This window comes from Macadamia integrifolia, unplaced genomic scaffold (genome assembly GCF_013358625.1).
Source record: "Macadamia integrifolia cultivar HAES 741 unplaced genomic scaffold, SCU_Mint_v3 scaffold3074, whole genome shotgun sequence".
In the NCBI taxonomy this organism is placed as follows: Eukaryota; Viridiplantae; Streptophyta; class Magnoliopsida; order Proteales; family Proteaceae; genus Macadamia; species Macadamia integrifolia.
In genome coordinates this window covers 1-17,323 of record NW_024869182.1, presented here as the reverse complement: position 1 = coordinate 17,323, position 17,323 = coordinate 1, and the positions used below count along the sequence as shown (strand labels likewise).

Below are 17,323 nucleotides of genomic sequence, written 5' to 3'. Positions count from 1 at the left end.
ATTATTATTATTGTTATTGTTATCGTTATCATTATTAACAAATCTCAAATTACACGAAAGAAAGAAACACAAGAAGCATCAACATTTAAAGTAGAAGAAATGAAAGAAGGGAGAGTTGTCCAAAAATGGGAATCTTGATGGTTCGCTCCATTATTAGCTAGTTGATTAGCGACCGCATTTCCTTCGTTGTATATGTGCGTGAAATAGACATTGGTAAACTTAGAAGGCATGGACCAGCAGTCATCAATAATATGCTTGATAAGCCAAGGAATGGCATGGAATTTGCTATTCAGAATATTGAGAATTGTAAGATTATCTCCTTCAATCCAAATCGAGTGCAAACTAAGGGAATCGGCCACCTTCAGAGCGTAGAAAATCGCCAATGCCTCGGCTACACAAACAAGATTCCATCCAATGCCGAGAGAGAAAGCATAGTAGAAAGTGCCGTTATGATCTCGAAAGACAGCACCAACACCAGCGAATCCTGGATTCCCTTTGGAAAGCCCCATCTATATTGGTTTTAAGGCATCCAGGGGAAGGAGGGGACCAGGAAACTGAAAAAGTTCGCCGCGGAGGAAATGAAGCGTGATTGCTCTTTTCTTCAGCCAACATCAAACAGGATTGAGATTCTAGGCTTGGGTAAATTAAGAACTCAAGTCATTATAAACTCAATTCATTTGGTAAGGGCTCTGTTCTCAGTCCCTAGGGTATACTGAAGTCTCAATCAAACTTAAGAGCCAACTCCAACTGGCAACAAACCATATCAGTATGGTACATCTCGTCTATGGTTCTACACATCATTGGAAGACTCTCCTCATTACCAACAGGCTATGAAAACTTCAATTCCAGTGGAGATTGATCATCCCATGTTTTTAGGCTTGTAACCAAGGAGTCAAAGTCATGCACTCATGTCCACTGAAATTGAAAGTGGTCAAGCAGGATCTGTGTTACTCCCCACATACCACATCTCAGTGAACAGCATTGCTGATTGGGTACAACAACATAGTCTTATCCCAACTAAATGGGGTCAGCTATATGGATCGTTGCTCTCCAATCAGCTCTATATCACCTTTGTTGATTGGGTAAAGGACATAATCATAATGCCCAACCCCCCCCAAATGAAATTAAACTACTCAAATGTAACTGGAACTATTGGAAACTTGTAATGATCAATACTTCAGGATTGGACCTTCTAAACCATGGTCTGGCAGCACTCCAAGGAAACTTGAGGACTGCTTCACTTGTAAATGGCTTTAGCACTCTCTGGTAAACCTTAAAAATAAATGTAAATGAGAGAGCCGATCAGGGAACATTGTATATGATTCTTTCATTTAATCATTGGAAAATGAAGATGGATACAAGTACATGTGAGATCTCCACACAATGGAGGGGGCAGATTCAGCCCCATGGTATCTCAACAAAGTAAAGAAATGACTCAAAATTGGGATATGGAATAGGAATACTATCTCATTGCCATTCCATTCCCGGTCTTTTTTTTTTCTTAAACATTTTTTCCTTCTATTGACACTATTATTTTCAATCTACAATTATCCCAAGTAGAGTTGTAAGTCTGGGTCTTTTGTATCTTCTCAAAAGCAAAGAAGAACATACAACACTTACAGATGAAAGGGCCATGCATGCCCCAGCTACCCAAGGCAGCAACCTGAACCTCGGTAAAGAGAAGAAACCCCCTTTTCAACTTGCACTTATCAATCCACATGATTTGATGCTTGAGGTTTAGCTATGGAAGTTTAAACAGAGAAGAAACAAACCTCTTTAGCTACAGCCTGTGCTGTCCTCCAGTTGTCCCCTGTAACCATGACTGGCCGGACACCCATATTTTTGAGGCCTTCTACAACAACAACAACAGCTTCTCTCTTAAGAGGATCTACAAGTCCCAAAACGCCAATGAGAGTGTCATTATATGCCACAATTATCCCTGTTTTTCCACTTTCCTCTAATTCCGCCAGAAAGCTTTCAGCTTCATCTGGTATGGTAATGCCATTTTAAGGCAATAGTTTTCTGTTACCAACTTGTTCATTATACAGTGTCAAACAAAAAACAATATCCATAAGGCACAATTATAGTTCCATAATTTCTATATGAATGCATTTAAATGATTTTAAGGTCAAAAACTTACCAAAACCCTTCTCTCATGTATAAAGCACTACACACCTCTCCCTGGCAAAGCAGAAAAGTCTGAGACATCAAGAAGCCATCCGGGGATCCTTAGCAGTAGATGGGTCATTGAAGGCTAATGCCCTTGTCAATGGATGTTCATTGAGATCTTGGGCAGGGGCAAGCCCAGGCCCAAGCCCAACTACGCTTGGATTTTAGACAAATAATGATACGTGCAGTGCGGGCTGGGCCGGACAACGTGGTACATATGTGGGTGATGTTATGTACCAATGTGGACTGAGTTGGATTGGTTATGGACCTAGTTAGCACAATGGTTATCTTTTAGAACTCATTTTGCCATTGTTTCCCAAAGATGTGGGAAGATAGCAAACAATTAGAACTCCGAACCATCTGATTCTTTTGCTAATGTGAAATTGTTTTGAGGCCTCACGTTTCTCATTATCACCTTCAACTAAAACATAATACAAGGACACCAAAAATTGAGCTACAAATTGATACATCAACTCAAAAATATTTTACATTCAAAAAATGAAAAGCGTTAGTAAAGTGATGACTCCCAACTCCAATAGGACATGCATCACTCCAAGAGTGTTTTGACTATGTTAACAATAATAAACAACATCATATCAAAGCCACATTGCAAATTTAAGTGGTTATAGGAGTGGGATCCACGTAAAACCACACTAGCTTCGTGAGGTAAATGATGTAATTAATAACATTTCAAGAGCACAAGTACAAGTGATATCGAATATGTTAACAGTACTAAAATTTTTCTTGGAGATTATCTAAGCAGGCCATGGATCAACCTCCTGACAAGGGTTTTCAAAATCTCTTCCGAAGAGGCGACAGAGGAGTTGTCAACCTCAAAGGGCATAGCATGTAGGCTCCCAAATGAAGGTTAAGGCACAATAATGCTACTTTCCCTCCAATCCCTGAGCCCTAGTTAAAATGATCCCTAGATAGAGGGTGTTTCTTCTTTCTTATACAAAAGTGATCTAACTCCAAACAATGTAATTAGTAATATTTCAAGGGCACATGTACAAGTGATCATCATTCTTCTTTCTCTTTCCTGTCTTTAGGCTGGTTTACATTCACATAAGCTCCGCTTGTTTTGGCCTGAAAATTTTTCCTATAAAATTTTCGGTAAAATCATATTTTCCTTTTTGTCTTTTAGTTGGAAAAATTTTAGAAGAGGTCTACCCTTTACGGGAAATTGGATGAAAATTTTACCCTAAAATATGTCGGTAAAATACTTTGGAAAATCTACCGTGGAGACTCTCTTCCTCATTTCTTCCTTTCGTCTTCCCCGCCGATTTGTAGCCTCTCGTCCTTTCTCCTCCCTTCTCTCCTTCTCATCTCAGAGCAGATCTCGTTGACAAACAGCTCCAAGTCCCAGGCTTTCTAGCTTAAGATCTCTTTGTCAGGCAAGTCAGTCAGAGCCTCTTCAGGGGATTTTCTACCTGAACCTCTCTCTCTCTCTCTCTCTCTCTCTCTCTCTCTCTCTCTCTCTCTCTCTCTCTCTCTCTTCGACCCTCGTGCCTGGCTAGTTCTTCTTCTGCGCTCCTCATTGTCGCACTCTGGTCGACAGGTATTTTTCCCTCCATTGGTTCTTCAAATCAGAATTTCATTATCTATTTTTAGTTAATAATTTGACCTCTTAATGAATTTTGGTGACGATTCTGTTTTCTTTTGTGATAGAATCGATTGATCATTCTATTCCCGTTCCCTTTTCTATCTCTATATGATCCGTTGGTTTTGGATTGCAATTATTATCCGATACCATACGTCATTGATTGTGGAGAGTTGATAATTTACAACTTTGTTAGAGGAAGGTTGAGCCATGATTTTTGGATCAGGCAAACCCATAACGATCACCATGGATATCAAGGTGATACCCATATAGCGTTATAATTGCTTGGATGTGAGATTACTCTTTTTTTATATATTGCAGAATAATTTGTTAAACATAGGAGCAATACAGTTTGATGGATTGGATAATGAGAATCAAATCACTCACTTATTCTGAAGCCTAAACCTCCCATTGATTTAGGTCTACAAATTTTGTCCCATGAAACCAAGGTGATGCCCTCTATTTTTGTCAGTTTTACTCAATTCCTAAAGGCTGCATGAAACTTATCTAGTGTGGAATGCACTTCTCCTGTAAACCAATTAAGAGGCATTCAGTAGGAGGGTAGTGCTGGCATCTCATACTGGTTTAGTGTGGCTCTTCCAACAGAAGATAGAAGTTTTGAGTTCCACACTTTTAAGTTTTTTTTTTTGGTCTAACAAATAAACATACCCTTTGCTTCTTACATGATCATGGGACACACATAATGATTTATATGTTTATCTCTCTCCTCAAATGTTTAAAGTTTTTAAAAAGATCATTTTTCTTCAGCCTCAAAGTTTTGATGCAGAATTTGAAATTCATAAATTAAGCATGAGCGTATGCTAGTGCATACTGCTCTCTTAATCATATTTGGCTATATGATTCTGATTAACAAAGTTATTAATCCAACTTTTCTTCAGACCTTCTACCAAAGAAAAAAAACGTTTTTCTTTAGACCATTTACTAGCTGAGGGAAACAATTAGTAGAGACCAGGAATGGAGAGAAGCTTCTTCATTCATTTATCTAGGAAGACTAAACATGTGGTTCCTTCTTTTTGGGAACCCAAGCAGTTCACAAGTAGTGGGCCAATACGAATCTGGCGAAAAAAAGACCAAAAGAGAGGGGGGAGGAGGGAGGGGGGGGGAGGAAGAAGAAGAAGAAGACCATACAGCACCAGCTGGTCTAACCATGTTGAATTTGAGACAGTACCTCTTTGCAGTCTTTGGTTTGATTCCAGGTTTTTATGAAAACCAGACAAATTGAATCTAGAAAGCCACTCATATTTGTACTTTATAGTTGATTAATTAAGAGGGTAAGATTGCCCCATTGGCATTATTGTGAGGACACCTTACAAATTAGATCCAAGATGATTTTACTTTGTTTAAAACAGTACCTTGATATGGGATTTCATTCTAAGCATGGTTTTGAACCTCAGAATTGAACTCCATAAATCCCATATCAAGGTACATTGAGAAGGCAATCAGTGAGACAATTGAGTGGTTGGACTAAAACCATTTAGCTGAAGTGGAGGAGTTTGAAGACAAATTGAAGGAGTTGGATGGTCTCTGCAACCCAATCATTGAGAAGATGTACCAATGTGGTGGTGACATGCCTGGAGGAATGGGTGGTGCTTCTGGTATGCCTGGAGGTGGCTATCAGGCTATGGCAGGAGCAGCCAAGGTGGGTTTGGTACAGGTGCAGGGCCTATTGAAGAGGTTTTTTGAGGCAAGTTAGTTGAGTAAGTCCTATGGAAGTAGATGGTGCTCTGTTCTGAAATTTGGTTTTGTGGTCTATGATCGTGGGGTTGTGCAAAGGGGTTGGGGAAGAAGGTAAGGAAACAGTTCTGTTCCAATAAGTATCCAATTTTTCCTGGTTTGGAACTTAAAGTTAGATATTTTTAGCGATGGACTTGGGTTGTTCTGTTCGATATCAGATCTTAGAAGGATCTTCATATATCAAAGCACTTGGATCATTAATTTCTATATTTTGTTTTAATCCTTACTTTTGGTGCTTAAGAAGCACATGTAAGTGTGTGCTGTAAAAAAATGTCAAATATTTGCAACAACTTTGTTATAAGCTGACTGCTGATTAGGTAGTTACAGTATCGAACTGATGAAACTAGAAGTAATTCTTTTACGTCCGAGGCAAAGGTTTTGGGTCAAGTGTGAATGGAGAGGCATTTACGTAATTATTAGCATATAATTTGGGTTGCATAATTCAAATTGGTTATAATGGCATCTTGGTAATTATTTTAAATGATTTTTCTATGAAAAATAAATGTCAAAATAACATTGAAAAATTTTACGATAACATTTTACAACATATTTTACCTCCTTGAAACAAACATTGAAAAATTTGTTAACATGTAAATTTTTTTATGTAAAATTTAATTTTACACCGAAACAAATGGAGCTGTAGTTTCATTGAGATCCAAGACCAATAGCAGAGGTGCGCACAGAGATAGAGGCAGCAGAGACGGAGGCAGTTGCTACTATGTTTATCTATTGGTAGGGGCTGGCTCGCAAAAGAAAGGTTTCTCTGTCTGGTCGGGGCAGGCGCTGTCTGGGTAGCTTACGGAGCAACCAAAGGGGGTTTTTTGTTTCGGGAGCCCTCTTCCGATGGTATGGTAGCTGTTCTATCGATAGCTCTCGCCAATCGTGTCAGTGAGCAGGTGGTAGGTTTACGGGGAGGGGGGAGGCTCTGGCTGACCTTCTTCTTTGAAGAACCTAGCCAAGATTTTCTCTTATGTTAAAAGGCCCACTCTATTTCGAACTTTCTATTTCGAATCTTTGAAGGGAAAAGGCTAGATTTCTCTTTGCAAAGGCTTGCTCTCTTCTTTCTAAACTCCTGGTCCCCTTCGCTCGCTCATAAGAGTGAACTCTGACTTTGCGCTACCCCCAGATCTCCGAGGAGGTAGAAGAAATCCCTAAAATGTTATTCGTCGTTTCTCTTGTACGCAATAGCCACAATGGTGACTCCTCTTATTTTCATCGTCTCGTTACTAACTGGTTTCTGTTTAAGCTTCCCTTTTCAAACCTAACAATTTCGATCTTCGTTTTGGTTTGTTTTTTGGAGCCTTTCTAGCAGTACATCACTTTGAGATCGGGAGAGTTGCTCTCGTTAACTACGGGAAGGATTACGGGAAGCTCGCTATGATAGTCGACTTTATCGATTGGGTATGCATTTTAATTCAGCTCGTGTTTGCCTCAGATTCTGCTCCCTTCTATTTTCCCTTCTCTCTCATGTTTATTGCTGTGATAATTGTGTCAAGAAATGCAAATTTCATGAGTGTCTCTGCTTCATCAAAAGCATTTTAGGAAAAACTTTGATGTGTTGTTATTGTCTTCCACGTTTTATTACTTGTAGATTATTGGCGTGTGTCTCTGTTCTCCACTTGCAGATTTTACATTTTAGGGAAACAATAGGATGTCTAAAAGTTTATCTTTTCGGATGAAGATGGAATTTAGGATTAATTAGTAAGGAAGGTTGTGTTGGTCTCTGATTGGGTCTATTTTATTTTTCTAAAATAGAAAAGAGACACTCATGTGTCTTAATGTTCCATTTTAGCTTAATCCCGATATAACATATATGAGTCCAAAATGGTTGAGTATGTAATTTCATGTATGTCTTTGCATGTTGAACTTATTGCACTTGGTCACAATGACCTTGGTGATTTAGTCTATTGGTTTTTAAGTCAAGAAATCTCAAATATCTGGTCACAATATTATGGTCTCACACTCTCACTAGTTACTGAATTTTGTCACCTTGTTACAAAAAATGGAAAAAGATTCTCTAAGTTGCTAGAGTAGGCTACTATATCTCCATTTCAGGATGCTTTCTTATTGCACCACCCCTATTCCGTTTGACTGCTGAGAGATTAAAAAAAGTTAAAAATAAGGGGGAAGATGAACCCTCTCGAAGACTTACCGTACCTATAAGCTATGCTGCCATCTTTAAGAACCCTCCCCCCATTTTGATTTTAAGTGCTGTGGCTCCATCGGCCCCCTCACTTTCTCCTTATAAGTCTTAGTCCACTGCCACTTCATCTGTCCCTCACTTCCATCGCCAGTTCTTATCCTCCATGACTTTTTAATTGTGAGAGTTCCAACTCCCAATTGTATTGAGGCCCAAGCAAGCACTCTTTTTGGCTCTATCTTTATCTTATAATTCAGGTTGCAAAGGTGGAAACCATTGTGGCCTGTTTCATTTAAGGCAATTTAGAGTGCCCTATGTTGGTATACTCCTTGGAAGTATGGGAATGGTTGCAACTACATAATTAGGGGTGTCAATTTGTGGCCCGACCCGACTAAACCAACCGGGACCGACTGTTTATAGACCGGCCCGGCCTGGACAGTTTATAAACGGTCGGTCTCGGTTTTGCTAATTGGACCGTCGGGCTCCCGACCGAGACCGACCGTTTAACACCCGACCTAGATCGGCCTATTGTGCACCGGCCTAGCCCGACCCTTTAATGATTGTAGAATACCTATTTTACCCCCCAAATTAAAAAGTAAAAACTAAAAAGTAAAGACATGTTCACATTTTAAATAATGGTTATATTTGGTATCATTTATTGATTTATTATCATTTTTTTGGGCTTGCATGAGTGGGCCGGAATATAAGAGCACATTTTAAAGAGGGCCTGTTTAAAAATCGGTTAAAGCCCGTTTAACATTAAACATGTCCGTAGCCCGGTTAAGGCCCAACTAAAGCCTGATTAAGGTAGCCCGATTATAGCCCGAGGCCGAGCGACCGAATATAAAGCGTACCATGTCCTCAATAACTAAGCCCGATTAGTTAAATGGGCGGACACGGTGTAGCCTTTGAAAGTTTTCAAGCCCGATTAAGCCCGACCGAAACCGGACCGGCCCGACCGGTTGACACCCCTATACATAATGGAATATTCATGTCACACCCCGCCTCCACTCACCTGAAGTTTGGTGACATGGACATGCACACGTGTCCACAATCCATCCAGGATCCACGATGCAGTACTTTAAGTTCATAAGATTATGAAATGAATCTAAGATCACATACTTATCTTATAAACAAAATATATCAGCTGGTGATTTCTATTGATATTTACCGTATTTACACAAAAAGAATGTTTTCACATTTGGATCATAATTATAGTTCTGCCCCATAGGGCTGTATTTGCTAAGTACCAGAAGAATAAAAAATAGAAGATGATACTCCCATCTTCAACGTGATCCAAATGCACAATCATCGCATACGCACCCATCCTCGTGTGCAACCAGCTCCTGCTCCCAGAGGTCACCTCCATAGAGAGTTGGATCCTCAGTCACAGTTTCCGTAAGATTACCTGAATCAACATCTAAAAAAATGGGGCAGCAATGGGGGTGAGCTTCCACGAAGCTCAATGAGGGGTAACACACACACAAGCCATCATGCCAATCCAAGAAAATGCAATAATATAAATATCTATGCCCAACCACATCAATATGAATGCAATGACATGATCCATTTATTATCAAACAATCCTAAGCAGTAATTTTTAAGTCAAAGGGGTATTAGTGCTACTGCAACATAGGGGATATCCTTGGTTCACTGGTCTGGAGAACCCCTTCAGTCTTCCAGCGATATATGCTAGTTGCGTGTTAGGAGCCTGCAGGTTCCGGTCTGGAGAACCCCTTTGGCTACCCGCAAACCCCCTAGTGAATAATCCCACCCTACAGCCACGGTCCCAGCCCGGAGAACCCCTACGGTTGCCTGAGCTGTAGGACAGTCACGGTCCTAGTCCGGAGAACTCCTTCAGGTCTTCGTGCTGTGTTGTGGGATAGCCAATACATAACCCCTATTGGCAATGGTTGTAGCACCGGGGTTATTTTTCTAGCCCAACACATTCTAAGTCTATATTGGTGTTGGTGCTACTATAACATAGTTGTGAGACAGGAGCCTGCATGTGCTGGTCCAGAGAACCCCTTCGGTCACGGCAAACCCCTTATCAATAATCCCATTCTACAGCCACGGTCCCGGCCCGGAGAACCCCTACGGTTGCCCGAGTTGTAGGATAGCCGATACCTTACCCCCTACTGGCAAGGGGTCGTAGCACCAGGGTGGTTATCCTAGCCCAATGCATTCTAATATGCCACAACACATTTCATTCATGGTCACACACACACACTAACCCTGAGCATGCAGTGCCGTCGGCACCAACCGTTGGCCACCCTGCACCCCAGTCACACACACACACACACATATGCACAACCATAATTCATATTCTCATGTCACATCAACACTTTACACAAGGAACAAGATAATAATTTGCAAAATGACATAATTCCTCCACATATGCATTATGATACAAGCATTTCATAAAAACATACAAAATCCCCTCACCTCGAGTCCCAGGTGATGATAGACAGCCGATGGCCTCGCGCTGTGTCACGTCACCTCTTGGTTTTACTCCTAGGATACATAAGAATTTTAAGAAATAAATCACTCATAGAGGAATGAGTCCCTAGGCATATGTTCTAGCTTCATTTCCTATTTTTCTTTTCTTTGAAATCGTTCTCAAATTGAGGGTTTTATGACTCTGGGGCTAATTTATATGTGGGGTATGTTCACCCACCTTAATTAGCTTAGATTAGGTGTAATTAATGGTTTAATTAAGATAGGTTTACACAATGCATTCCAATTCCCAAAGTTCTAGTCGCGACTAAGCTAAATTTGGGAATTTCGGTTGAGGGTGTAGGTAGTGACCACCAATGACTTATGTGGTCACCCCAATCCACTATACATGTATTTAATTTCATTTTTCCCAACCCAATTTCGGGTTTGAATGGTGGGCTATAGAGTGTTTGGGTAAAACCCACCTTTTCTAGGGTTTTTGTTTCCCAAATTGGGATTTCACTAGCGAGGGTTCATGGACTCAAATTGATCCATTAATCTTGCTAGGATAAGTCTCTTATCCTAACAATTTGTAGTTTTAACAAGTGGGAAAGTGGGTTTTAGTAATTTCCCCCATTTCTAGGTTTTGTGTTGCCTAAATTGGGTCTTTTGATGGAGGTTTCCCAAAGGAGGGTTTATAAACTTGAAATGAATCCATGATTTTGCTAAGGTAAGTTTCCCACACCAAATCCCCTTTCCTATTTGTAAGTTTAGAGAGTGGAGAGGTGGGATTCAGTTGGGGCGATCTCTCTTAGCTCAAAAGAGAGGAAATGGGAGAGAGAGAGAGAGCCTAGCACATGGACTTAGAGGCTTAGAGTGAGTGGAGTTTACCTTAGTTGGTAGGAAACCCTTGCTCCTCCCTTCCTCTTCCTTCCTTGCTCTCCTTCTCCTTCTTTTTCTTTCTCTTTCTCTTTCTCATTCTCTTTGCTTTTACTTTGGTAGGTGGAGAATGAATGGTAATAGTCTATTTATAGTCACTTAATTACCAAGGCCTGTTTGGGAGAAAAATGTGTTTTCACCCATTACTGGGTTAACTCATTATTTGGCATTAACGGGCCCACCTTGGGGTGACATGATACATTAATCCATTACCAATAAGTGGTACCAACCCATGAAGGTGGTTTGAGGTGCACGGGTGCGAGGGTCCTATTCCCACGGCCAAATAACCTGGTTTTGGCCGGTATTTTCACTTTTAAGGTTCAGGGATCTTTCCATGAAGTGTGAGGGCTTAACTAACCTTTCCTTCTGCGCCCGGAACCCCTTCCAATTTTTAAGGCATGAGTAGCAAGTGCAAGTGGGGTCATCATTCCCTTCCCAGAAAATTACGGCTGCTACCCAGTATTTGTCGGTATCGGTATCCTCTAGTGCCTCATCTGTACAATTAAAATAAGAATTTTAGGGCACGGGTGTAACAATTCAGATCTTAGTTTTTTAGTATGAGTTACTCTATAATTGTTGTATTGCAGATAATCTACATCCAAATGGTTATGGGGAAACCATTATATTAATTGGTGTATCGTAGTTATTGCTAATTTGGAGTTTTCTTACAGAGATCACTTCTTTTGCATTATAATTTCAAGGTGTTGATTGTTCTTATTTCAATCATTTTCAATCTAGTCATTAAATTTTATTATGGAAGTGATGATGATTTTTCCATCTCAGTTTATAAACGACATAGAGGATGTGTGCACAATGGGATCCGCGATTTACCAGGGGATGATTATAAGGTTTGTCTATTTATTTTTTATTTAATTAATGATTTTTCGATTTGAACTTGTAATCTGTCTGTGTGTGTGTGTGGGTGGGTGGGAACATTGAGATGACATTCTATAATCCCTAATGCCCTGTTTGTTTGATGGAGCAAGATGGGGTGGAAAACTTGTACTTGTTTCCGACAAACTGCTGCATATAAGAGTGTTTAGCAACAACCTTATTTAATTTTTTATTTTGAATCGTGATGTGGCTCCCCACTTTTTCACACCCCACTCACTTTTAAAGTCTTATCCTTGTCAAGTGATGTGGCATTACTCATGGAAAAATTCATTTTGTGTCTTTCTCTCTCTTCGTCCTATTTCCTTTCTTTCCCATATAATCTTACCCCACCACCATCTCCTCTCTCTCCCTCCCCATTAAAAAGTACTTGTTTCATCATTTATTTCCGTTCCCTTTCCTTGCCAACCCAACCTATAAAAAGTACTTGTTTCATCATTTATTTCGTCCTATTTGGTAAATTTCAAAGAGCCCTCGCAGGTGGATTATTGTTTCTCTCTCTCTTATCTCTTTTCTTGTTTCTTCCTCAACCCAGGTCACTTTTCTACTCTTCTAACTATTTTTGGTGTGAATTCCGGCTTGCTTAAATTACTAATTTCTCTTTCAATTCTGCCAAGATTGATATGTAACTTTGTGAGCAATTCTCTGCTGTCATATTCTAATTGTTCCTGATCTGAAACCCGAGTTTAATTAGCCACCATCTTTGTTCTCTCATCTCTGCACTAGCCTTCCTTTAGCACTAGGACTTTTCCATTGGCCTCCCTTGCTGAATTACAATTTCTGCAATATTGTACCATCCGATAGTCCTCATCAAGAAGACTCGACCAGCTTTTTAGGTCAATCAGATCTTCTTTAGTTATTAATTTTCTCCTCTAGTTCATTACTCTGAATTGTCTGGTTTTTACTCTTATCATATTCTCTTCTATTTTGTTCATTAGTCCCTGTTATTTTTCTTGTTATTTCTCTGGTTGGAGATCCACCTTGCAAGTCCCTTCTCTTGTAGAACACACTTAGAGGATTGAGATACCAGATTTACCATAATTGAACCCTTTTGAAACCAATAAAATCTTCAGCTTAAATCAAGCAAATGATTACTGAATTTATCTAAGGAAATAAACTAGTTTTAAATTTTAATACCCAGAAGAAGTAAAAAAGCTTACATAGCATTTTAAGAGTGGGTAATTTGGTAATTTCAAGGAGGTGAAAATTAAATACTTGACACGTACCTAGGTGAGAAGGATATGGATAACCATTTGCCAGTACCAGTAGCCAACTGACCTCAATTGTGAGGAAGGAGGAAAATATTATTAATCACTAGCGAATCCCACATTTTTTTTTTCTTTTTAGGCTCTGTTTGTTTCGACATAAAATTTTCACTTGTAAAATTTTTCTTGTGTAAATATTTTCCAATGTTTGTTTGCATAAGGGAAAATAAGATGTCAAATATTACAATAACATCTTCCAGCATTTTGTTTGCAAGAGGGAAAATACTTCTCTTTACTTTCGACTCTTGTATCTTATTGATACAGCCGAATTGGCCACCTAGTATGGCAAGAACACGTGGCATCCAAGGGAAGGACACTTACCGCCCAACTGATAGAGGCTGCAAGGTTTCAGACTACATGAGGAGAAGATACCCGGATAGGGAATATTCCCCACGAGGGAAATATGATGTATCCGAGTAGGACTCGGGAAGGGGGAAGGCGTATCCGAGGGGGACTCCCTAAACCCTAAACCCTAAACCCTAAACCCTATAAGAGGGAACCAAAAAGGAGAGAGGAGGTACATCCACACACCATTATTCCTATAAAAACACTGTTCTGTTGGTCTCTAACTTGGGCGTCGAAGGACTGATCCCGGAGATACCTCCGGACCTCTGCCTTCTGTGCTTGTGTAGGGTCGGCTCACGGATTTTCGGCAGTAACAAATTGGCACCGTCTGCTGGAACGACAGAGTAATGGTGGGGAAGACCTACAATCGTAAGAAAACAAGAGCAGCGCCGAGTATAAATATGGATGAGGGGGAACCTTCAGGAGGGCTCCCCCCCTCGACGGAAATCGGCGAAGAACGGGGAAACAATGATCGGGAAGGTTTCGCGAGGGACCAACGCTCGGCTGGATATTCAGTGCGCGGAGATAGTAATCCTCCACCCCCTCCTAGGGCGTAGGAATATGTGACGAGGGAGCAGTTCGACGCCCTTCAGGAGAAGTATGGCCGAGACAATGTAGGAGGTCTCCAAAGCTATCTTTCAGAAGACTAGTGAAGCACTGCGAGGCTCCCATGTCCAACCAGAGTGAGCTCAAGACGAGGATCGGAGTAATTCGGGACATAGTTTTTAAGGCGGTAAGGAGACGGAGGCGTTTGAGGGTCTTTCGGAGAGCCTTAGCGATAAGGCGGGCATAAAGCGTCGCCTTATCGACTAAAGCGTTCCTGTGTAATTTTTTTATAAAGCCAATCTATTTGGCTCAAATCCTAGTTGAATCCTATTACTCATATGTTAAATAAATATTAAAGATTCATATTCATACCAATGTAAGATATTCATCAAGAAAACAAATCAATAAAGTGAATAAACTAAGTTCATTAATCATCAATCATCAATGATCAATGATCAATCATATTAACATATAATATAAATACATAATTATGAAACAAAATTATAAATATAAAAAAAAGGGCATAAAAAATACAAGTATTTATTATACTTACCTCTATGATGCCAAAATGAGTGTCTAAGCCCTAAGGTCATCCACCATATTTCTACTCCTGTCAAAGAAGAATGAAGCTCACCGTTGTCAGAGTAAACTCACCGCTGCCGGAGCAAAATGGTCGCCTGGATTAGTGGTTCTTTCTTGTTCCTTGATTCTTTCTCAAAGCCCTTTCTTAAAACCCTTGACAAAATCCAAATCCTATTTGTGAATTGTGTTTTTGTTTTGTTTGTTTTGGTTATTTTTGGTGGAGTAAAACTGATCCCATACATCTCAAGTGTTAACAAAACAATACACCTACCAATAAAAAATCTATATTTGGAATCTTTATCAAGTAATTTTAAAATGTGTTTAAAAAAAAAAAAAACCCATAAGGCGCCACTTCACATAAGGCGGAGCACTGCCTTACCATCTATAGACTGCATCAACGCCGACGCCTTAGCAGCGCCTTAAAAACTATGGTTCGGGATCGATAAGGTCTGATCGGAATCCTCAAAACCGAGCAATGAGGGAAAGCCCCGCACCCAAAGAAAGGATGTTGCGCACCACTGGGGCCAGGCATGAGGAACCGCGCCAAGGAGACGGACAAAGACATGAGGACTCGGGGCTGAAGCAGATGATCCTAGACCTGAAAGACGAGATCCGGAAGGTAGCAGAAAATCGGATAAGAACTCGCGAGTCGGACCTCACTAATCACACGACTCTAGCCGATGAGGTCATGAGGGACCCGCTTCCGATCAGTTTTCGTCTACCCAAATATGACACCTACGACGGGTCTGGAAACCTCGTCTATCATATGGAAGGCTTCAAGGTTGCGATGCAGTTCCACCGAGTCTCGAAAAACATCGTGTGTCGTGCCTTGCCTTTAACGTTCAGAGGAGCGGTAAGGTTATGGTACAACCGCCTGTCGACGAAATCGATTCACAGCTTCAGCGATTTGAGTTACTTCTTCTTGAAGGGATTCTCCAGTAGCAACCCCTTCAGAAGACCACATTGAACCTGACCAACGTCAAACAGAATGAAGGAGAGTCACTGCGAAGCTACATGAAACGCTTCCAGTAGGAGAAGATCACGATCAGAGGTTTGGACCCGAAAGAAGAGTTCTCGGCCCTGTTGGGAGGCGTCAAAGATAAAGAGCTAAAAAGGTTTTTGGCGAAGCATACACTGAAGAACCTAGCTGAGTTAAGGGCTCGGTGTGATAAGTATATTCAAATGGAAGAAACCCTCCAAGTTGACGAGGAAGCTAAAGCGAATACGGGGAGGAAAAGGACCTGAAGAGGTGATGATAAACCTTCCGAGGGCAAGAGACGAAAGTCCGAACGTGATCGGGCACCCAGTCTGCCGAAGAAGTTCGAGAGATATGCGCTGCTAAATCGGAGACGGACGGACTTGCTAATGTAGATAAAAGAAACCCCAGATGCCAAAGTCATGAAGTGGCCAAGGAAGATGGGACGACATCCTAAGAGACGCAATATGGACAAGTATTGCCACTTCCACAGAGACCACGACCATGACACCGAAGATTGTTGGCACCTGAAGGGAGAGATAGAAGGAATGATCCGAAGAAAAATCTAGGTCGATTCGTAGACCGCGAAAAGGGGGATGCCCAAGACGGTAATGACCGCAGGGACAACCTCCAAAGAGACGGTAGAGGTCGCCATGAAAGAAGGGGGCCAGCCCGCAGAGGCAATCAGGAACAACAAAGGGATCGGACACCCGAGGAAGCTGACCATCGCCCTTGTGACGATCATAAAAGCCCAACTAGGGTTATAGCAACTATCAGTGGCGGCCTAACTGCTGGAGATAGTTCTATCTTAGTCAGGAAAGTTAAAGCCTATACGAGAAGCGTGCATGTGGCCGAATGGTCAAACAAGAAGGCAAGGACGGGGACGGTTATCTCCTTCTTGGATGACGACCTGGAAGGGGTGCAGACGCCACACGACGATGCCCTGGTAATCACCATGACTGTAGCCGATTGCAGAGTAAAAAGGATTTTAGTGGATAACGGCAGCTCAGCTGATATCCTATTCCTTGAAGCCTTCCAGAAGATAGCCTAGATAAAGGAAAGCTGAAGAAGGTCGAACACCCATTGCAAGGGTTCCCGGCGCCCCGGTCAAAGTAGAAGGGTCAGCTGAGTTGCCGGTAAGGGCAGGCATTGGAGACCGCCAAGTAACAGTTATGATCAACTTCCTGGTAGTAAACATCACTTCAACGTATAACGCCATACTAGGGAGGGTTGGCTTAAACTTGCTGAAGGCTGTCGTCTCCACACCACGCCTCAAGATGAAGTTCCCAACTAAGAATGGGGTCGGTGAATGTCAAGGCGATCAAGAGGCGTCCCGGAAGTGCTACGCCGCCACCTTATGGGGAAAGGGAAAAGCGGGCGAGGCGCTCCCGATAGAAGATCTACACGATACAAATTATCAGAGGGGAGAACCAGTTGAGGAGCTGATACAAGTCGAAGCTGAAGAAGGGGATAGAACTCACCAAGTCGGTACAATGCCAAGGCAGCAACGAGAAAAACTCATCTCATTCCTTTGAGGCAATTATGACGTCTTCGCTTGGTCGGCCTCAGACATGCCTGGGATAGATCGAGAGGTAATAGAGCATCGTTTGAGTATCGACTCGACTATAAAATCGGTGCAGCAGGAGAAGAGGACCTTCGCCCCCGAGAGGCAGCAGAAG

General features: G+C 41.4%; 1 protein-coding gene across 1 annotated transcript; it reads left to right on the top strand.

Moving 5' to 3' along the window:
• Nucleotides 1-6,138: 6,138 nt before the first annotated feature.
• On the top strand, nucleotides 6,139-11,887 carry LOC122067708 (tyrosine-protein kinase ABL1-like; the record flags this gene model as incomplete). Its single annotated transcript, XM_042631547.1, is given in 3 exon segments — nucleotides 6,139-6,720; nucleotides 6,834-6,925; nucleotides 11,823-11,887. Coding segments are annotated over 3 exon segments (197 nt in total), but the record flags the coding sequence as incomplete, so codon positions are not given.
• Between the last annotated feature and the right edge of the window lie 5,436 nt (nucleotides 11,888-17,323).